This window comes from Carassius carassius, chromosome 28 (genome assembly GCF_963082965.1).
Source record: "Carassius carassius chromosome 28, fCarCar2.1, whole genome shotgun sequence".
Classification (NCBI taxonomy): Eukaryota; Metazoa; Chordata; class Actinopteri; order Cypriniformes; family Cyprinidae; genus Carassius; species Carassius carassius.
In genome coordinates this window covers 11,297,812-11,313,176 of record NC_081782.1, presented here as the reverse complement: position 1 = coordinate 11,313,176, position 15,365 = coordinate 11,297,812, and the positions used below count along the sequence as shown (strand labels likewise).

Here is a 15,365-nt window from a genome sequence, read left to right as displayed (position 1 = left end):
TTTTACAGAGTAGTATGTTTAAATGCAGTCATTTTATATTTAAACAAAGCTCTAAATAAAACAAACAAAAAAATAAAACAAGAAAAAATATACATATATCTCCTATTTTCCCACCATCCTTCAACCATGTGAGCAGTCAAGACAAAACCATAATAGCTACCATATTGTCAAAAGTACTGTAATACAGACGCTAGAATTAAATCAAATAAAGAAAAAATATATACATTCCATAAATAAAGATGCGTGTGATGTGATAATACAATGTTACATGCTTTTCCTTACTATATTTACTAACTTTAAGATAGATAGATAGATAGATAGATAGATAGATAGATAGATAGATTTAATGTTTTTATAATTTTATTATGTTATGGCTATCTCAAGGACTCTTCTCAGTCAAATCAAGGGTCAAATAACCTAGGGCTTCACTGACCCCTGTCATGGTGCTTCTGCGCATGCTCACAACATCGAAGGTAAACAAAGAGGAAAGCGCGCAACCGGCCTCACTCCTGCCTAAACATCAAACGCTGCTATTCTACCGGCCTTTCTGTCCGATCAAAACATGGATGGGATATTTTCATGTCGAGCAAGTATTTATTATGACCAAGGCGGTAGGAAATACATGGAGGACTTAGTGACGATGAAGCAGGAGGATGAGCCGAGTGAAGATGAACTGGACGCCGCCGAACGTGGCGAGATCGCGGCACCAGCACAAGACCAAAACCCCGACGCTTCGATCCAAGACTCCATTCCCGGATCTATCACTGTAACTTATGTTCAAGATGATGAACCAAGCTCTACTCTTCAGCAGGCGTCGATGCCCTCCTCTCATCCGTCCAAAAACGCCCGTCGGCCGCGGGCTGTGGCTATGTTCGCCGTGTTCGACGGACACGGGGGTCCGGACGCCGCGCGCTTTGCTCGCAGCCATTTGTGGGACCACATTAAAAAACAAAGAGGCTTTTGGTCTGAAGACGACGAAGAGGTGTGCGCGGCTCTGCGAAAGGGATTCATCTCTTGTCACCATGCCATGTGGAAGAAATTACGTAAGTTATGAAACTGAACGTTACATATGCACACGTTACGTTTAACACTACTGTGAGTTCTCTGCCATTTTATGGACGTGCAATGGAAAGAGTCAGGCAGCTGATCTTTTTGAACGAAGGTTGCAACAGTATAAGATGCATCCCGCCAAAAGAAGTTGCACAACCACAGCAGGCCACACCAAACATATCTGAACTAGTGTGACAGCACATTAGATCAGAATAGTGATTTGCTACATCGTAGACACTTGCAAACTGAGTTGGCGCACGATTTTTTTTAAAGAGGTATACATTTCAAGCCTATGTGAACTCACGTGAGAGCAATAGTAGTTTTGTCATTCTTCTAAAATAAACTGTTTTCTACACAGAGCGGGTCGCACCCTTATGGAGAAGTGTATTGACAACATTTGACGTGACGGTCGTGCAATTAACCGAGTATCTACCTATAACACTATAATGCGTTTATGATGTGTTTATGTAGAAACATAAAGGTACATCTAGAAGGAAATAGCAAACCAAAACAAACAACAAAGACAATGTATTTATATTAGGCGCAACATAGCACTGGAGATCAAGTTAGGACTGGGAGTTCTTTTGACCAAATGTAAAACTCATCAGTATCTCATTGAATCTGCATTAAAAGCATGTTTTTCATTTATTTACCTTCATTTCAGATCTCTAGGACTTTCTTGCATTGAAGAAAGTGCAAGCAGAATGTCTCGTGTCCTTGGACTCCATGCACTTTCATTGCAAAGAAAGAAAAACAAATTGGACATTTTGCCAGATATTAGCTTTTTTTCTTCCACGTGTATAACAGAATCTAAATTTTTGTGTGAAACATCCATTTTAAACAGGAAGATTAATTAATCCCTGATCTGTTTTTTAAAACTATATGATCTGCTTTCTTTTAGCGGAATGGCCAAAGACGGTTACAGGACTTCCCAGCACTTCTGGTACAACCGCAAGTATTGTTGTAATACGACGTGATCGTATGTATGTTGCCCATGTTGGGGACTCGGCAGTGGTGCTGGGGGTGCAGGATCACCCTTCTGACGAGTTCATTCGAGCTGTAGAAATTACACAGGACCACAAACCTGAGCTTCCAAAGGAGAGGGAGAGAATAGAGGGGCTTGGCGGCAGGTGAGTTGTTCTAATAAAACAAGTAAGCTTACAGGTGTTAAACTGTATTCACACTCTTGTTACCTTCTGCCTTTGGTAAACAATATGTGGAGGCATGTACTAGCGATGCAGCTGGATGAGATTATTTAGCAATTTGATTGTAGACTTTCTTGTTATATGCTTCGTTGGTTAAGCTTCACAAGTAACCATCCTCATTCTTTTATTTTATGTCAACACTAATCAGGAAAACACAAAATGCTACCCATTTCTTTCAGCCCTGTGTGTCCACAGTGGTCTGACTGGTTTTTGTTTATGCACCCACAGCTTCAAAAGTGGGACAACATAGCCAAACATGTTCTGGCATTTGTCCTCATTATCATAATCTAAACACAAGCTTTCTTTGTTGTTTAGCCTAAAACAACATAAAAAGCATGTCAACATGATACAGACCAGCATCCACTGGCCTGCATCATTGTCTTGCCCCTTAAAATGTTTGGTTTAGGGCAAGGTTTCAACTCTAGTGAATACGTTTTCAGGCTTCAAGGAACAAGAGTTTTTGGTCAGCAGTTTTTTGTACATTAAACTTTAACTATGATGAGACCCGGCACTGATCACTGTCATGTCTTCCCTGTAGTGTCATTAAAAAGTCTGGAGTCAATAGGGTGGTGTGGAAGAGACCCAGACTCACACACAATGGACCAGTAAGAAGGAGCACAGTCATCGATCAGATCCCATTTTTGGCTGTGGCCCGAGCTCTTGGTAAGAGGGTTATGCTATTTCATTACATGAGCTCATTGTTGCTGGTATTATTGGAAAAACAGTGATGTTGAGTGAGTTTCAACACATCCAACAAGTCAACAGAGATTGTCTGTTGTTTTGCAAATTGCAACACACCACCATGATATTCTCTGTTCTTAAGCAATGACAAAAGGAATGTTGAATTGCACCATAGACTGTTTAGGTGTTGTGAGGGCCCAGGGCCAGTGTTAAAGACACTCAGGACAGTTGATGGAATTGTCCTTTTATCATGTTTGAATGGTCAAAAACGTGTAAAATGATGTCAACATGCTTTTGCTGTATGTGTCCTAAATGTTAATCAAGCAACAGAATAAAAAGAGAAAATCAGTCACTGCTCCTGACTTAGATTTCACTGGTATGTAAAATGTTCTAATTGAATGCACATTAATGTGTCTTCAGGTGACCTCTGGAGTTACGACTTCTACAGCGGAGAGTTTGTAGTGTCACCAGAGCCTGATACTGCTGTTATCAAGCTGGATTTGAAGCAGCACCGTTACGTCATCTTAGGCAGTGATGGATTATGGAACATGGTATCACCACAGGAGGCTGTGTCTATTTGCCAGGAAAATGACAGTGCCAAGGTGAATGATTTAAATCTATGCTTCAGGAATGGCCTTTTAGAAACCTTTGCTTATCTAAATGTTTATTCCAACAGGCAAAGAACCAAAAGGAAAATGTTTCAAATGCTGTTCTGCTCGTAAACCATGCCTTACTGAGATGGCGTCAACGCATGCTCCGTGCTGATAATACCAGTGCCATTGTTATCTGTTTGGAGCCGTTCGGGACATCCTCTGAGTGTTTGCCACCTTACGAGACGGTGTATAATCTACAAGGACCAAAGTGTGGCTCCGTTCCTAAATCTTGCACCAACTCTTTGCCCACTCAGGTTAGGAATGTTTCAGATTGTCTATAGTAGACCCAAAAATTAAAATTTGCTGAAAATATACTCACACCAGGCTTCATTTTAAAAGGCAGTTTTTTGTCTTTTGTATTGTATTGTGGATTTCGATTCAAAATAACACCACACTCAAGCTTCAAATATAGTTCCTTCTTTTTTTTAGGTTCTGCCTTGTAATGACTCATTGGAAAATGAGGTCCCTTGTGACAGAATGCCTACAGGCAAGCGGGTGCTAGAGGAGGACTCTTCACCTGTGCTGAAGAAACCCCGTCTTAGTTTGTCCCAGTCCCCTCTTAAAGAGTCCTCATGTACATCCTCAAAGATACCGAGTGCACAGTCCTCGGCGAGGAGTGGTGGTGGTGGCGGAAATGCTCAGAAACAGTCTGAAAATGTCCAAGCGATGCTTCAGCAGCATGGGAAGACTACTGTATGCGTTTGCTGACATTCATGGTCCTAATACAATGCAATCTGTACATTCATGCTGGACAGTCAGACTCTGATATTAGTTGATATAAGCTACTGAGAAACCAAATCCTGAAGCAAGTAACAATGTCAAGAAAAAAAAAATCACTCGCTTCCATTCACTCATGTTTTAGTGTATGTTAGTCTTATGTTGTTATACTTTATATTTTGCAGACTAATGAAAATGTGTTTGATTTTTAAATGAGTTCTAGTTTTTCCTCCAATGTGTGTCCACTGCTCAGTTCTGTTATGCTTCAGGTCAGTCAGGTAGACATGATGGATCAAATAGGGATTTTTGCACTTTAAGTTGAATTTGTGCAGTCTTTATGGAAAATTGGAGGATTGTGGGGAAAAAAGAAAGAAAGAAATTCTATCTTCTGAGAAGATATTTCCCTGCAGCTTACATGTCACCTGTTATACTTCATCTTTTTGGTATCAATGTTATTGTTTTACTGAACAAAGAGAATGGTTCATCTTTTCTAGTGTTCACTGATATCTTAACCCTGTGTCATAAGGTTTAATTTTAACATTGTATGCAGGCATGAACTTTATTAATTATGCATTTTGAAATTTTAAAGCCTTATGGTCGTTTTAATGTTTCCAAGGATTTCATTAACATTGTCTTTTTTTTCCTGTGATGGGAGAAATTGTAATTCTAAACGGAAGGTGCTGCTATGCTAACAGGTCAATAAAAAAATTACAATAAAAACTGTATGCTCTTCAATAAAAATATTGGAAGTTATTATGGGGCAAATTAAGTCATGAAATAAGATTTCAATTTGTTATTTTAATATAACTAGTTTAATTAATTTTAAGACATCCTTAGAAAAGAAAAGAACCATTCGTTTTTTTTTCTGTGTCTGATTCATTTTTCCGAAAGAAGCCGAGGCTGTGCGAAGTAGCTCGGTTGGTGATCATCACGCGATACTTCGATGTAAATAAACACATCAGCGTGACGTGATGTAACATTCGCGTTTATCCAGTCTGTTGTGCACATTTTCAAATGCGGAGATGCTCATATGGGTGTGAACCAAACAAATATTGCTTTATATAACACTTCATCACGATGTTAATGTTAATTTTAACAACGCGTCAGATTCGTTCAGCGAACAAAAAACCCTAACAGTCCCTGCCATCCACCCTTGGTCAGAAAGGTCCTAGAGCCCACCTTTGTCCTAACACCATTGGCTATCCGTCTCCGAAGCTCATCTCTGATTGGCCAAAGCATTTGTTGTTTCCGCTGCATGTCAGCTTTACTGTGGCGTTTTTTGAGGACCGCTGCTGATACGAATTGAAAACACAAAACCTCTGGTTAGTACAAATGTCGTATCGTTAAACATTCAGTTGCACATTTCTTACATTACATATATATTTCTTTCAGAAAGGGAGAAAAGTTATTGTCATTGCTCAGTTTATTGTCTTTGAAGCGCTGTAATGACAGATAGCGGTTTGGCTAAGCTAACAGACTGTGGAGAGAGTTGATATGATGAAATGCTGAACTGACTGAACTCACAGCTGTGTTTTCCTCTGACACACTCTTGCCATCTCTTTGGACATCGTCTTGGAATTAAATTATGTTAAAAATATTTTAAAATGTAAATAAATGAAGAGCTACTTACATTATTATTATTGTAATAAAGGTATTTACATCCTATACTTTGGTTACTAGTAAATATTGCTGGAGCTGATTGAAGTCTTTGATTTTGTTTATCTCGCTTGTCTTAACAAGTCTGTATTATAGATCATTTACAGGATCAATACTTAATAGCAATGGATCTGTTGTGCAGATTTAACTGAGCCAGGCACATCTATGCCTGATTCATCTGCAAGGTGGATGATCTGTAGTTGTGCAGATATCATTTGTAGCCTATTACTTCTGTTAAATTTAGAGTAATACTGAGACCAGAATGATTAATGAGGCATCTCTGCAGTGATGTGTATGATCATGTGAAAATCATGCCTCTGTCTTCTCATGCTCTGTTCCATCAGGATCCTGAGTGGTTGGACATGGCATCTGACTCCCCGCGCAGACCAAGCCGCTGTGCTGGTGGGGTTGTGGTTCGAGCACAGGCTGCAACGTAAGACTATATTGGCTCATTTTTGAATGAAATTACAGCTGTAAAGCCAATTCGGTGATCAGTATTGTAAATGTGAAGATTTTGATCCTAATAAACAAAAGGGTGAAAAAATATTGCATTGCTGCTCAAGGTTTTAGGTCAGGTCTCTTCCTTTGTGGTTATATTATTTTCATGAGAATGGTTTTTACTGTTTTGCAGAGAGCAGTCATACATGGAGAGCGTAGTTACGTTCTTGCAGGATGTAGTCCCGCAGGTAAATGTTTTTTTTTTTTTTTCTTTACATTTTGCTTGGGATGTTGGGTACAAAACTGGAGATTAACTTTTTTGGTAACACTTTCTATGAAGCCTGTATTTATAATACATTATAAGGGTATTCTTAAGGCATTATAATGAATGCATAATGCATTATAAAAAAAAACTTATATGTTCTATCATCTCATGAATATTCATAAGAACAGTTTTAATACATTATAATATTTATTAATTTGTGGTTATAGCTTTTAAGAGTATGATGATTTATAACAAACATGTTGCATCAACTTTTACAATGGATTATATTTCTCATAGTTATTATGTATTATAAAGCTCTTATCTTTCCATTTTTCTGATGCTACTTTACTTAAAGCGGTCAAAGACCACTTATAAGTAGTAATAATAATAATAATAATAATAATAAAAATGTTCTCTTAAACAGCCATAAGATCAGATATCAGATCAGATGAATGTGTAATATGACACATTTGCTTTGAACTATTTTTATTGTAATATCAGTTTGATTATTTTGATGGTACCCTTCAGACAGCTGTTGATAAGTAACTCTGCAACTTCATATCAACTAGAGGTCATTGGAGTATTAGTATGTCTGCTACTGTAAATATGTGCTAACAGTTTATTTTGATGGTCAACCAACAGATAAACTGACTATAAGTGACTTTGCAAGTAAGTCAACTTATTCTACCATACTAGATTCTACTATTCTTGAGCATACTAATACTTTAATGAGAGTTAAATGACATGTAGTTGCAAAGTCGCTTATAGTCGATTGATTAAGGGGACCATCAAAATAAAATGTAACCATATGAAACAGTTTTTCAAATGTTTTTTTTCAGTTGGGGGATTAAATTTACATCAGTGGATTAACATTAGCGTAACAGGAAACACTCTAAAAACACTCAACATCTAACCACTCACAAGCTGTAGTAAGATACTGTGCAGATCTTAAACAATGTCAAGATATGATACAGTCCATTATACTGTAAGTATTTGTAGATTTAATATGGTGTTCATTGTGTTATAAATAATCATACTCTTAAACTTAAAACCAGAAATACATAAGTATTATGATGTATTATAATTGTTTTTGATTATTCATGAGTTGATATAACATATTACAAGGTTTTTTATAATGCATTATGTATTCATTATAATGCCTTAAGAATACCCTTATAATGTATTATAAATATGGGCTTCATAGAAAGTGTTACCACTTTTTTTTATGCGTGTTGTAATTTAAAGTCAGTGTTGGATAATGTTTAATTTTCAATGTACTTCTTCTGTAAAAATGTTGAGAGCCTTAGAAAGACTCTTTTAGACATATAAGTGATAGGTATTGAAAGCAAGAACAATTTAGTTAGAAAATATCTTGCCTGTTTTATTCTTTGAATTTTCAGGCATATACTGGGACACCTCCAAATGATGAAAAAGAGAAGATAGTTTGGGTCCGTTTTGAAAGAACAGACATCAATGGTAAGTTTGTGCTGTATGCTCATATGAATCATTTGTTTGTTAGTCAGACTATATCATATTTGTAATGTTTCAGTTTTTTTATGTTTTCGAATTAATTTTTCTTTTTTTTATTTAAATGTACTTTTTATTTGAATATATTTTAAAATGTAATTTATTCCTGTGATGGCAACACTGAATTTTCAGCAGCCATTACTCCAGTTTTCAGTATCGCATGATCCTTCAGAAATCATGTAATAAAACCCTTTATATATATACAGTATAAGGATTCTTTGGATTCTTTGTTTGAAGAATAAAAAGTTATTAAGAACAGCTTTTATTTAAAGTATTTTGTGATGTAAATATATTTACTGTCCCATGTGAGCAATTTAATGCGAAACATTGAGATGTGGTTTGGGGTTAGTTCATATTTATATTATCAAAGTTTTTGGTTGCACCAATGTTGGATCATCCAAATGCTGACCATGATGACTGTCAGAAGATTAGACATAATTTTCCTAATTTTCCAGTTGTATTTGCACTTGTTTTGACAGCCATGATCTTTTTTATTTATTTAATTTTTTAACAACTTTCTTTTTTGTCAGAACAATAAAAACAGTGGCGATCAGAAAGGTGCTATATTTTGCCAACTTTTGAATCATTATTTATGAGTTCCATTGTTCTGATCATCGGCGTCTTGTTTGTTTATTGAGCTGTTTACAACGTACGTCAAGTCTTTGTGAATTACTTGCTTTGTGAATTATTTGTTGTACTTCTGTGTCATTTCTTACAACTTGTGTTTATTGTCCTTTGTCCAGATGTGGCTCGCTTACCAGAGTTCCAAGAGATGCATGGCAGCGGCACTGACCCGCCTCTCTGCTTGATGATTGGATACGCTGATGGAATGCAGATTTGGAGCATATCAGTGAGTACATTTTAAATGGTCTCTCTTGTCTGCACTACACTGGCTGTTTCTGAATATGCATACTTGCTGACTATGTAGTAGGCTAAAAATAGAATGTGAAAAGAGTAGTATGTTCGATTTCACAATATTCATAAAAGAATAGGCAAAAATTATTTGGATAAACTACTACTTCTGGTGAGATTCTGACATGCATAGCCAGTGGACGCTGTACTATCCCATGAGGCTACTGAAGAGGAGTTGTGAATGACAGTGAAGTGATACAACCAATGCAACCAACACATATTCATACTATTTAGAACATATTTTTTAATGGTTGAAAATTACAGTACTTAGCATTTTTGGATTCAGCAAGCATGCTTTCTCTAGACCACTCTTTCTGTATGTCATTGACAAAGCAACTGGTACCTTTGTACTGCCTACTACATACTTTCTGGTGTATATTGCATTTTTTGTCCTTTGATTTGAAAATGAATACGGGAAATTCACTTTTTTTTTTATTCCAGTTTTTTATTGCAAATCAATATTCAGTCAAATATGATTCACAACGACCTTAAAATTGTGTTTGATATTGCTCAGTTGCTGTGTTATGCTGTGACTCTTATTCACCACTTGGTGTCGCCATAGACAAAGGCAAGGCTGTGTCCGGGACTACAGATATTAGTATTAAAGTTGGGTGAAAAATTATGTCAAGATGCATGTTAGGCTCAGAATCATGTCAAATGTAAAAAATAATGGTAACTAAACATAATCCCGCTTCCCAAGCAAAGTAGTGAAAATGTCAAATTCAATTCAAGGTTTCTCAGACTTGGCTGTCTCAGTCATATGGTAATGGAGATAAAGATATCGGTCATATTATGTGATTTGTTACCCTGACTAAGCCTTTATTTTAGAAAATTATGAAAGCCCTGACAGTTATCACTTTAGGAAAAGAATATGGAAGCATCATTACAGACATAACATCTCACACTTTTTGTCCAAGTGTTGAAAGCATCACCGTGTCTGGCTATAAGTTTCCTGCAAAGTGTTTGTGACAGCTGCTGAGCCGACACCTTGTGTAATGGCGTTGAAGGGAGGAGCAGGAGTGGCACTAGCTGTAGTACCTTTCTTTATTCCTGTGCATTAGCATCTTGGTGGAGCAGAATCTTTGATAGAGGTGTTGCTGGCTGGCAGGAGATAGCAGTTCGATTAGACCGGGCTAATTGAAGTGGTGTTGGAGTGGAGGGATGACATGCAGTACACTGAAAGTGTCTGCTTTGCTGTTATCATTTAAGCAGCTCAGTGCACTTCATAATTTTTTACATTTAGATTATCTTTTTCATCACTTGTGCACCTAAAGTAAATATCTGTACAATTTTATCTGTATAAAAAAGCAAGAAACAACTGATTCAAGTGCATTACGCTATTAAACATAACTTTAGCAAATCTCAAAATGTTTTTCATACTGCACATTATAATGTGATGTTTAGTTTTTAGTGATTTATTTAGCTTTATTTGAATTTAGATTCATAAATGTATAATTAATTTGCCATATCATTAAAAATAGATATCTGCTAATCCGTTCTGGCTTAAAATGTAATATAATTATCAGAAGATATTATGGCATGTAGATATTATTGTATTTGCCAAAAATCTACTTGGTCAGTTTTGGATTAGTATTACTGTTTTTATTGTTAAACTTATATTGAATACTATTTTCAATACTATTTAATTTGACACATTTTTAGTATGTCTCCATTACTGATACCATCTTTTTTATTGTTGTTAAATATTAAATGCATTAATTCTTTGGAATGTTGGATAGGATTTATTATGGTCTCTTTTTCTCAGATGAAACATTTAAATTCCATTCACAGAAACAATAAATGATAATTGATATTTGCGATCCAATTCTTCTGGATTGGACTTCAGATTTAGTTGTTCTAGTGTATTTTAGGAAGGAGAGCAGAAGTTCATGTCTGTATTATTGCTATCATATCAAGAGCCCAGAAGGCCAGGAGACAGAGATGTCACCAGTCTCTCTTGTCTAATTCTGGGCTTTGTCCTCAGTCCGCTCTACTTTCAGATGCTCTCCGCTTTCTAAGAATACGGAGAAAATACTAAGAATACTCTCTCAGCTCCAAATACTGTTAAATTGCTCCGATTCGCTGAATTCCATCACACAGAGTGGCTGGAGATTAACAAAATTCATTTCATGACCAGCATCTACACTATCCATGTGAATGACATTAGAAACAACAAGAGGGAAAAACAAAAAGAAGTCCTCAATTTTGCATATTGCTGTGATAAATAGTAATGTAATAGCTGAGAGGTTGGTGATGGATGTCACTACTAAAGCCGTGTAAAGCGAGGATGAGCAGTCTGGTAATGCACAATGACAGTCGCATTAACGTAAACCTCGCAATCCGCTAAATTCCATTATTCCTTTGCCCCATTTGCCAGCTGGGGGTTTTGTTTTGTGGTGGCCCGCGTGCGTGCATTACCTCTCTCTCTTGTTTTCTCCCCTTCTGTCTCTCTCACATCAAATGTACCGTGCTGTAGATGCCATATTAATCTCCCACTTGGCAGCTACAAAGTCTGCACCAAGCGCTTTTAATAAAAACACAACTCTGATCCTGCATTCGAAAAAGCTACTAATTGTGCAAAAGAGCGATCATTCTCTGTGGGCTTATCTGCTTAAGACACATGGATTATGCCCAGTAATGTGATAAAGGACGTTTCTGTAATTAAACACACACAGAGATGCACATTCAGGGCTTAATTCTTAAAACAAAAAGCTAGAATAAAAGGCCATAGGATTTGGGCGTCAATCAAGATATTTCCGCCCTTGTGGTGTGATACACCACTCCCCAGCTTTGGTTTCACAGATCTCCGGATTTCCACCAGCTTATTACAGTGTCGCTATGAGAATGATGTGATTAAGACTTTATTTGATTTAGGTCTGTATCTTTATTACAGTTCTATCAAATGGTCATTGTAGGTGCTAAATATCGGCCTGGGATGGTTAGTCAAAGAAATGGTGTTTATTTGAGGAGCAGGTTTATGGAAACCATGGTAGCTTTTGTTTTGTGGTTTAGTTGTTGGCTCACCCTCCTCCATCCTTCATGTGAAGTCTAGTTCTCTCAGTTTGCATTGATTGTCCTACAGTATGAACAAATCTCTCTTTGTTGGTGCCCCATTGTTTTTTGCATCCCGCAACCACATTTTTGACCCCGGATGACACTGAGTTGATCAGCAATTCTAATTTTTCCTACACTGGCAGAGGCAAGAAAAGACTTAATTCTGAATGGATCTGAGATTTCAAAATTTCATTTAATTGGCTGCATAGCAGACAGCCCCCCTCCAAACTCACACCATTGGTTGAGCCAGTAGTTCCACAATGTTACACGTTTCAGGGAAACAACCTACTGAAGTCTTTGAATACGTTTTTTGAATATGAACCTGTGACCTCATTAACCGAATCATTGTGACTGAATCATTCAGATGATGAACCAATTCACCTCTTTGAAAAGATCCAGTTCAAAAGAATGACTAGTTTGTGAACTGAACATCAATAATTTTCATCGCTACTTCTCCAAGTAGAACTATCAAAGTTTGAATAATGACTTAAATTTCGGTGTGTTCTTGACACAAAGCTATTATTTTATGGCTTAGAAGACATGTAATATAATGTATGAGTCATATTAACCACTTTTATAAAAGTTCAGAGGAGCTTTTTGTTATTTTGTAGCTTGACAGTCCCAGTGCTCGCTCATATTCATTATTTAAAAAATACTTAACAGTTTCTTCTTTTGTGTTCCACTGAAAAAACAAAGTCATGCAGGGTTTGGAACAACATGAGGGAGAGGAAGTGATTCACCCATGATTTTCAGTTTTGGGTGAACTGTTCCATTAAGCTGGGATAGGATCATTTAACTATGAAAAAACCTGACTGCAGCTTTGAAAACAGCACAAGTTTAATTTAAGAACATGTTTGTCAATGACTTTTATCCATTTTCCGTTCAGATCCGAAGGCCAGATAACATTACACAGCAGTGTCTTGATCTGGTTTGTCCACAGATGCCTGATGTTTATCTTCTAGTTGTTGGGTGACTCATTATTAAACCACATCACAGCCGCTGCAGACCAAACAGAGCATTGTGTGATTCACAGTCAAGCACTTTTATGTTAATGTTCCAAAAGGGATGCCACAGTATTTAGGACATTCGTCATGGTTGTTTCTCAGTTGGACACTCTGTGTCAACACTTTCAAAAGGAATGTGTTAGCTGATGTACAAATAAAAGATAAAATGCTGGAGCCCTGTCTGTACTGTAATTATATGGATGCCATTTTGTCTCAGGGCTGATAACCTTTGTGATGTGGCTCTGGTACAAACCCATATGCACCTCCACAGTTCATTCCCACACCCACAGTACTCTTTGCTGTCTTTGAACGGAGTTTATCTCTGTAACATCACTGTCCGGTGTGTTTTAAGCATGTCTGTTTGTTTCGTCTCCCTGCAGCTGAACGGTGAAGCACAGGAGCTGTTCTCAGTGAGGCATGGACCTGTGCGAACTGCTAGGATCCTGCCTGCTCCTCATATCAGTGAGTCTCATACACCCAAAAAGCCTGGGCTTCGCTCATCCTGCTTTTAACATATATAGGCCCCAACAAAATGTTTTGAAATCTAACAAAGAAATGTAATACTGCATAGGCCTAGTAATATGCAAAACTTGGCATACATTACCATTGAAAAGTTTTTTATTTATTTTATTTTATTTTTTTATCATTTATTAACCGAGGATGCATTACACTGATCAAAAGTAACAGTAAAGACTTATTTCAAATATATTTTCAAATATATTGATATTTTTTGTGAATTTTTGAAAACCAGCATTTTCAAAATTGATAATAACAAATGCAGAGGTGGGTAGTAACGAGTTACATTTACTTCGTTACATTTACTTGAGTAAGTATTTGGGGTAACTAATACTTTTCGGAGTATATTTAAAGATGGGTACTTTATACTCTTACTTGAGTAAATTTTTGGGGAAAAATCAGTACTTTTACTTCGTTACTGTGGGCGACGCTCCTCTCGTTACTTTATCTTAATGCAATAAATGTTATAAATGCTTCAGTTTATTCCAAACGCGCCGTCTACTTTTCTCTGGGCAATGAGCGATGCCCATTCGCGAATGATTCATTCTTTTGAGTCAATTCTGTTCAAAGGCTTGATCAAACCAATTGGCAAACGAGTGAATTGGTTCATGAATCAGTTTGAATGAGTCATTCAGTTCCCTGCCACACGCGCTGAGCATCTGAAGTGGTTCACTCAGAGTTGTAACGTCTAAGAATATCAGCAGCGTTGAAAACGGGGCTATGGAACTGCACTGAATTGAAAGCAAATCTGCAAAGGCTATTATTTGCTTGCGATGGAGATCCTTATTAGATGAACACCGCGTGTGCTGTCTACTGTTTAACAGGTAATAACTTGGGCTACATTCAATTACAGTACACGATACCACTGTGACATTAGTTTGTTGTACGTGTGTGGCTTATAACAGAGGGGAGTCAAGTTGAGTGCAGCTTCCAAAAGACAAAAAATAGCCAATTAAGATTTTATTAATTTTAATACAATCACACCTGTGCCAGTAGGCTCCGTTCAGCAAGTCATATCATCATCAGCTGCTAAATTCAGATCTGTGATTGCTTGCTGGCGCTGAGCCAGAGATAGATGTGTTTTTACAGCGATGCACATTATAACCAATCACACATGATTCTTTTGAGCTTATTAAAGCATTGGCCAATCAGAGGTGTTCCGATGAGTCATAGCTAAAATTCCGGTTCTTCCTTCACTCGCTCCTGACTGGAGACCTCTTTCTGGCGAATTCTCTCGTCAGAAACAACAAAGTGCAAATGTGTGTACGAATCTATAATTAAGATATTGATTTCACACTGTTAACAGTTTCAGTGATTTTAATGGGAGTTTCTGAGAGTGATTGAAATCTAGACTGTCAGTGAAAATGATCTTTAATAATGTAAATGTTATTTGCTCTCTTTCTGAACAATGAAAGATTAGTAGCAATATTTATATCACATTAACTTTCAATGTTAAATTCACATTTAATATAAAGTCAGTCGTATTAAAAATATGTTATGGCATGACACCTATATCTGTTACTTAAGTAAACAGAAAGGGTTTTATAATAAATTACATAAATTGGAGTAAAGGCTGATGAAATATATACATTTATACACGCACGCACACATACATTACATACATTTTATCTATATATCTAAATAAAAATAGGCTCAGTATATATGACCCAAAGTAACTAGTAGCTAA

At 36.9% G+C, this 15,365-nt stretch overlaps 2 protein-coding genes across 6 annotated transcripts in view; both read left to right on the top strand.

Moving 5' to 3' along the window:
• Window positions 1-454: 454 nt before the first annotated feature.
• Window positions 455-5,026, top strand: ppm1da (protein phosphatase, Mg2+/Mn2+ dependent, 1Da). The gene is made up of 6 exons (XM_059514292.1): window positions 455-1,043; window positions 1,952-2,180; window positions 2,794-2,918; window positions 3,357-3,538; window positions 3,613-3,843; window positions 4,019-5,026. Exons 1-6 carry the CDS (start codon window positions 563-565, stop codon window positions 4,295-4,297), a joined length of 1,527 nt encoding a protein of 508 aa, XP_059370275.1. The 5' UTR covers window positions 455-562; the 3' UTR covers window positions 4,298-5,026.
• A 471-nt stretch (window positions 5,027-5,497) lies between these two features.
• The window catches only part of bcas3 (BCAS3 microtubule associated cell migration factor), a 224,824-nt gene continuing 214,956 nt past the window's right edge, over window positions 5,498-15,365 (top strand). For all 5 annotated transcript variants that reach the window (XM_059514290.1, XM_059514289.1, XM_059514288.1 and 2 more), the window contains exons 1-6: window positions 5,498-5,628; window positions 6,307-6,395; window positions 6,594-6,648; window positions 8,066-8,141; window positions 8,936-9,042; window positions 13,543-13,624. In XM_059514290.1, coding sequence (XP_059370273.1) covers window positions 6,325-6,395; window positions 6,594-6,648; window positions 8,066-8,141; window positions 8,936-9,042; window positions 13,543-13,624 — 391 coding nt within the window. In that variant the 5' untranslated portion in view covers window positions 5,498-5,628; window positions 6,307-6,324. The remainder of the gene's footprint in view (window positions 5,629-6,306; window positions 6,396-6,593; window positions 6,649-8,065; window positions 8,142-8,935; window positions 9,043-13,542; window positions 13,625-15,365) is intronic.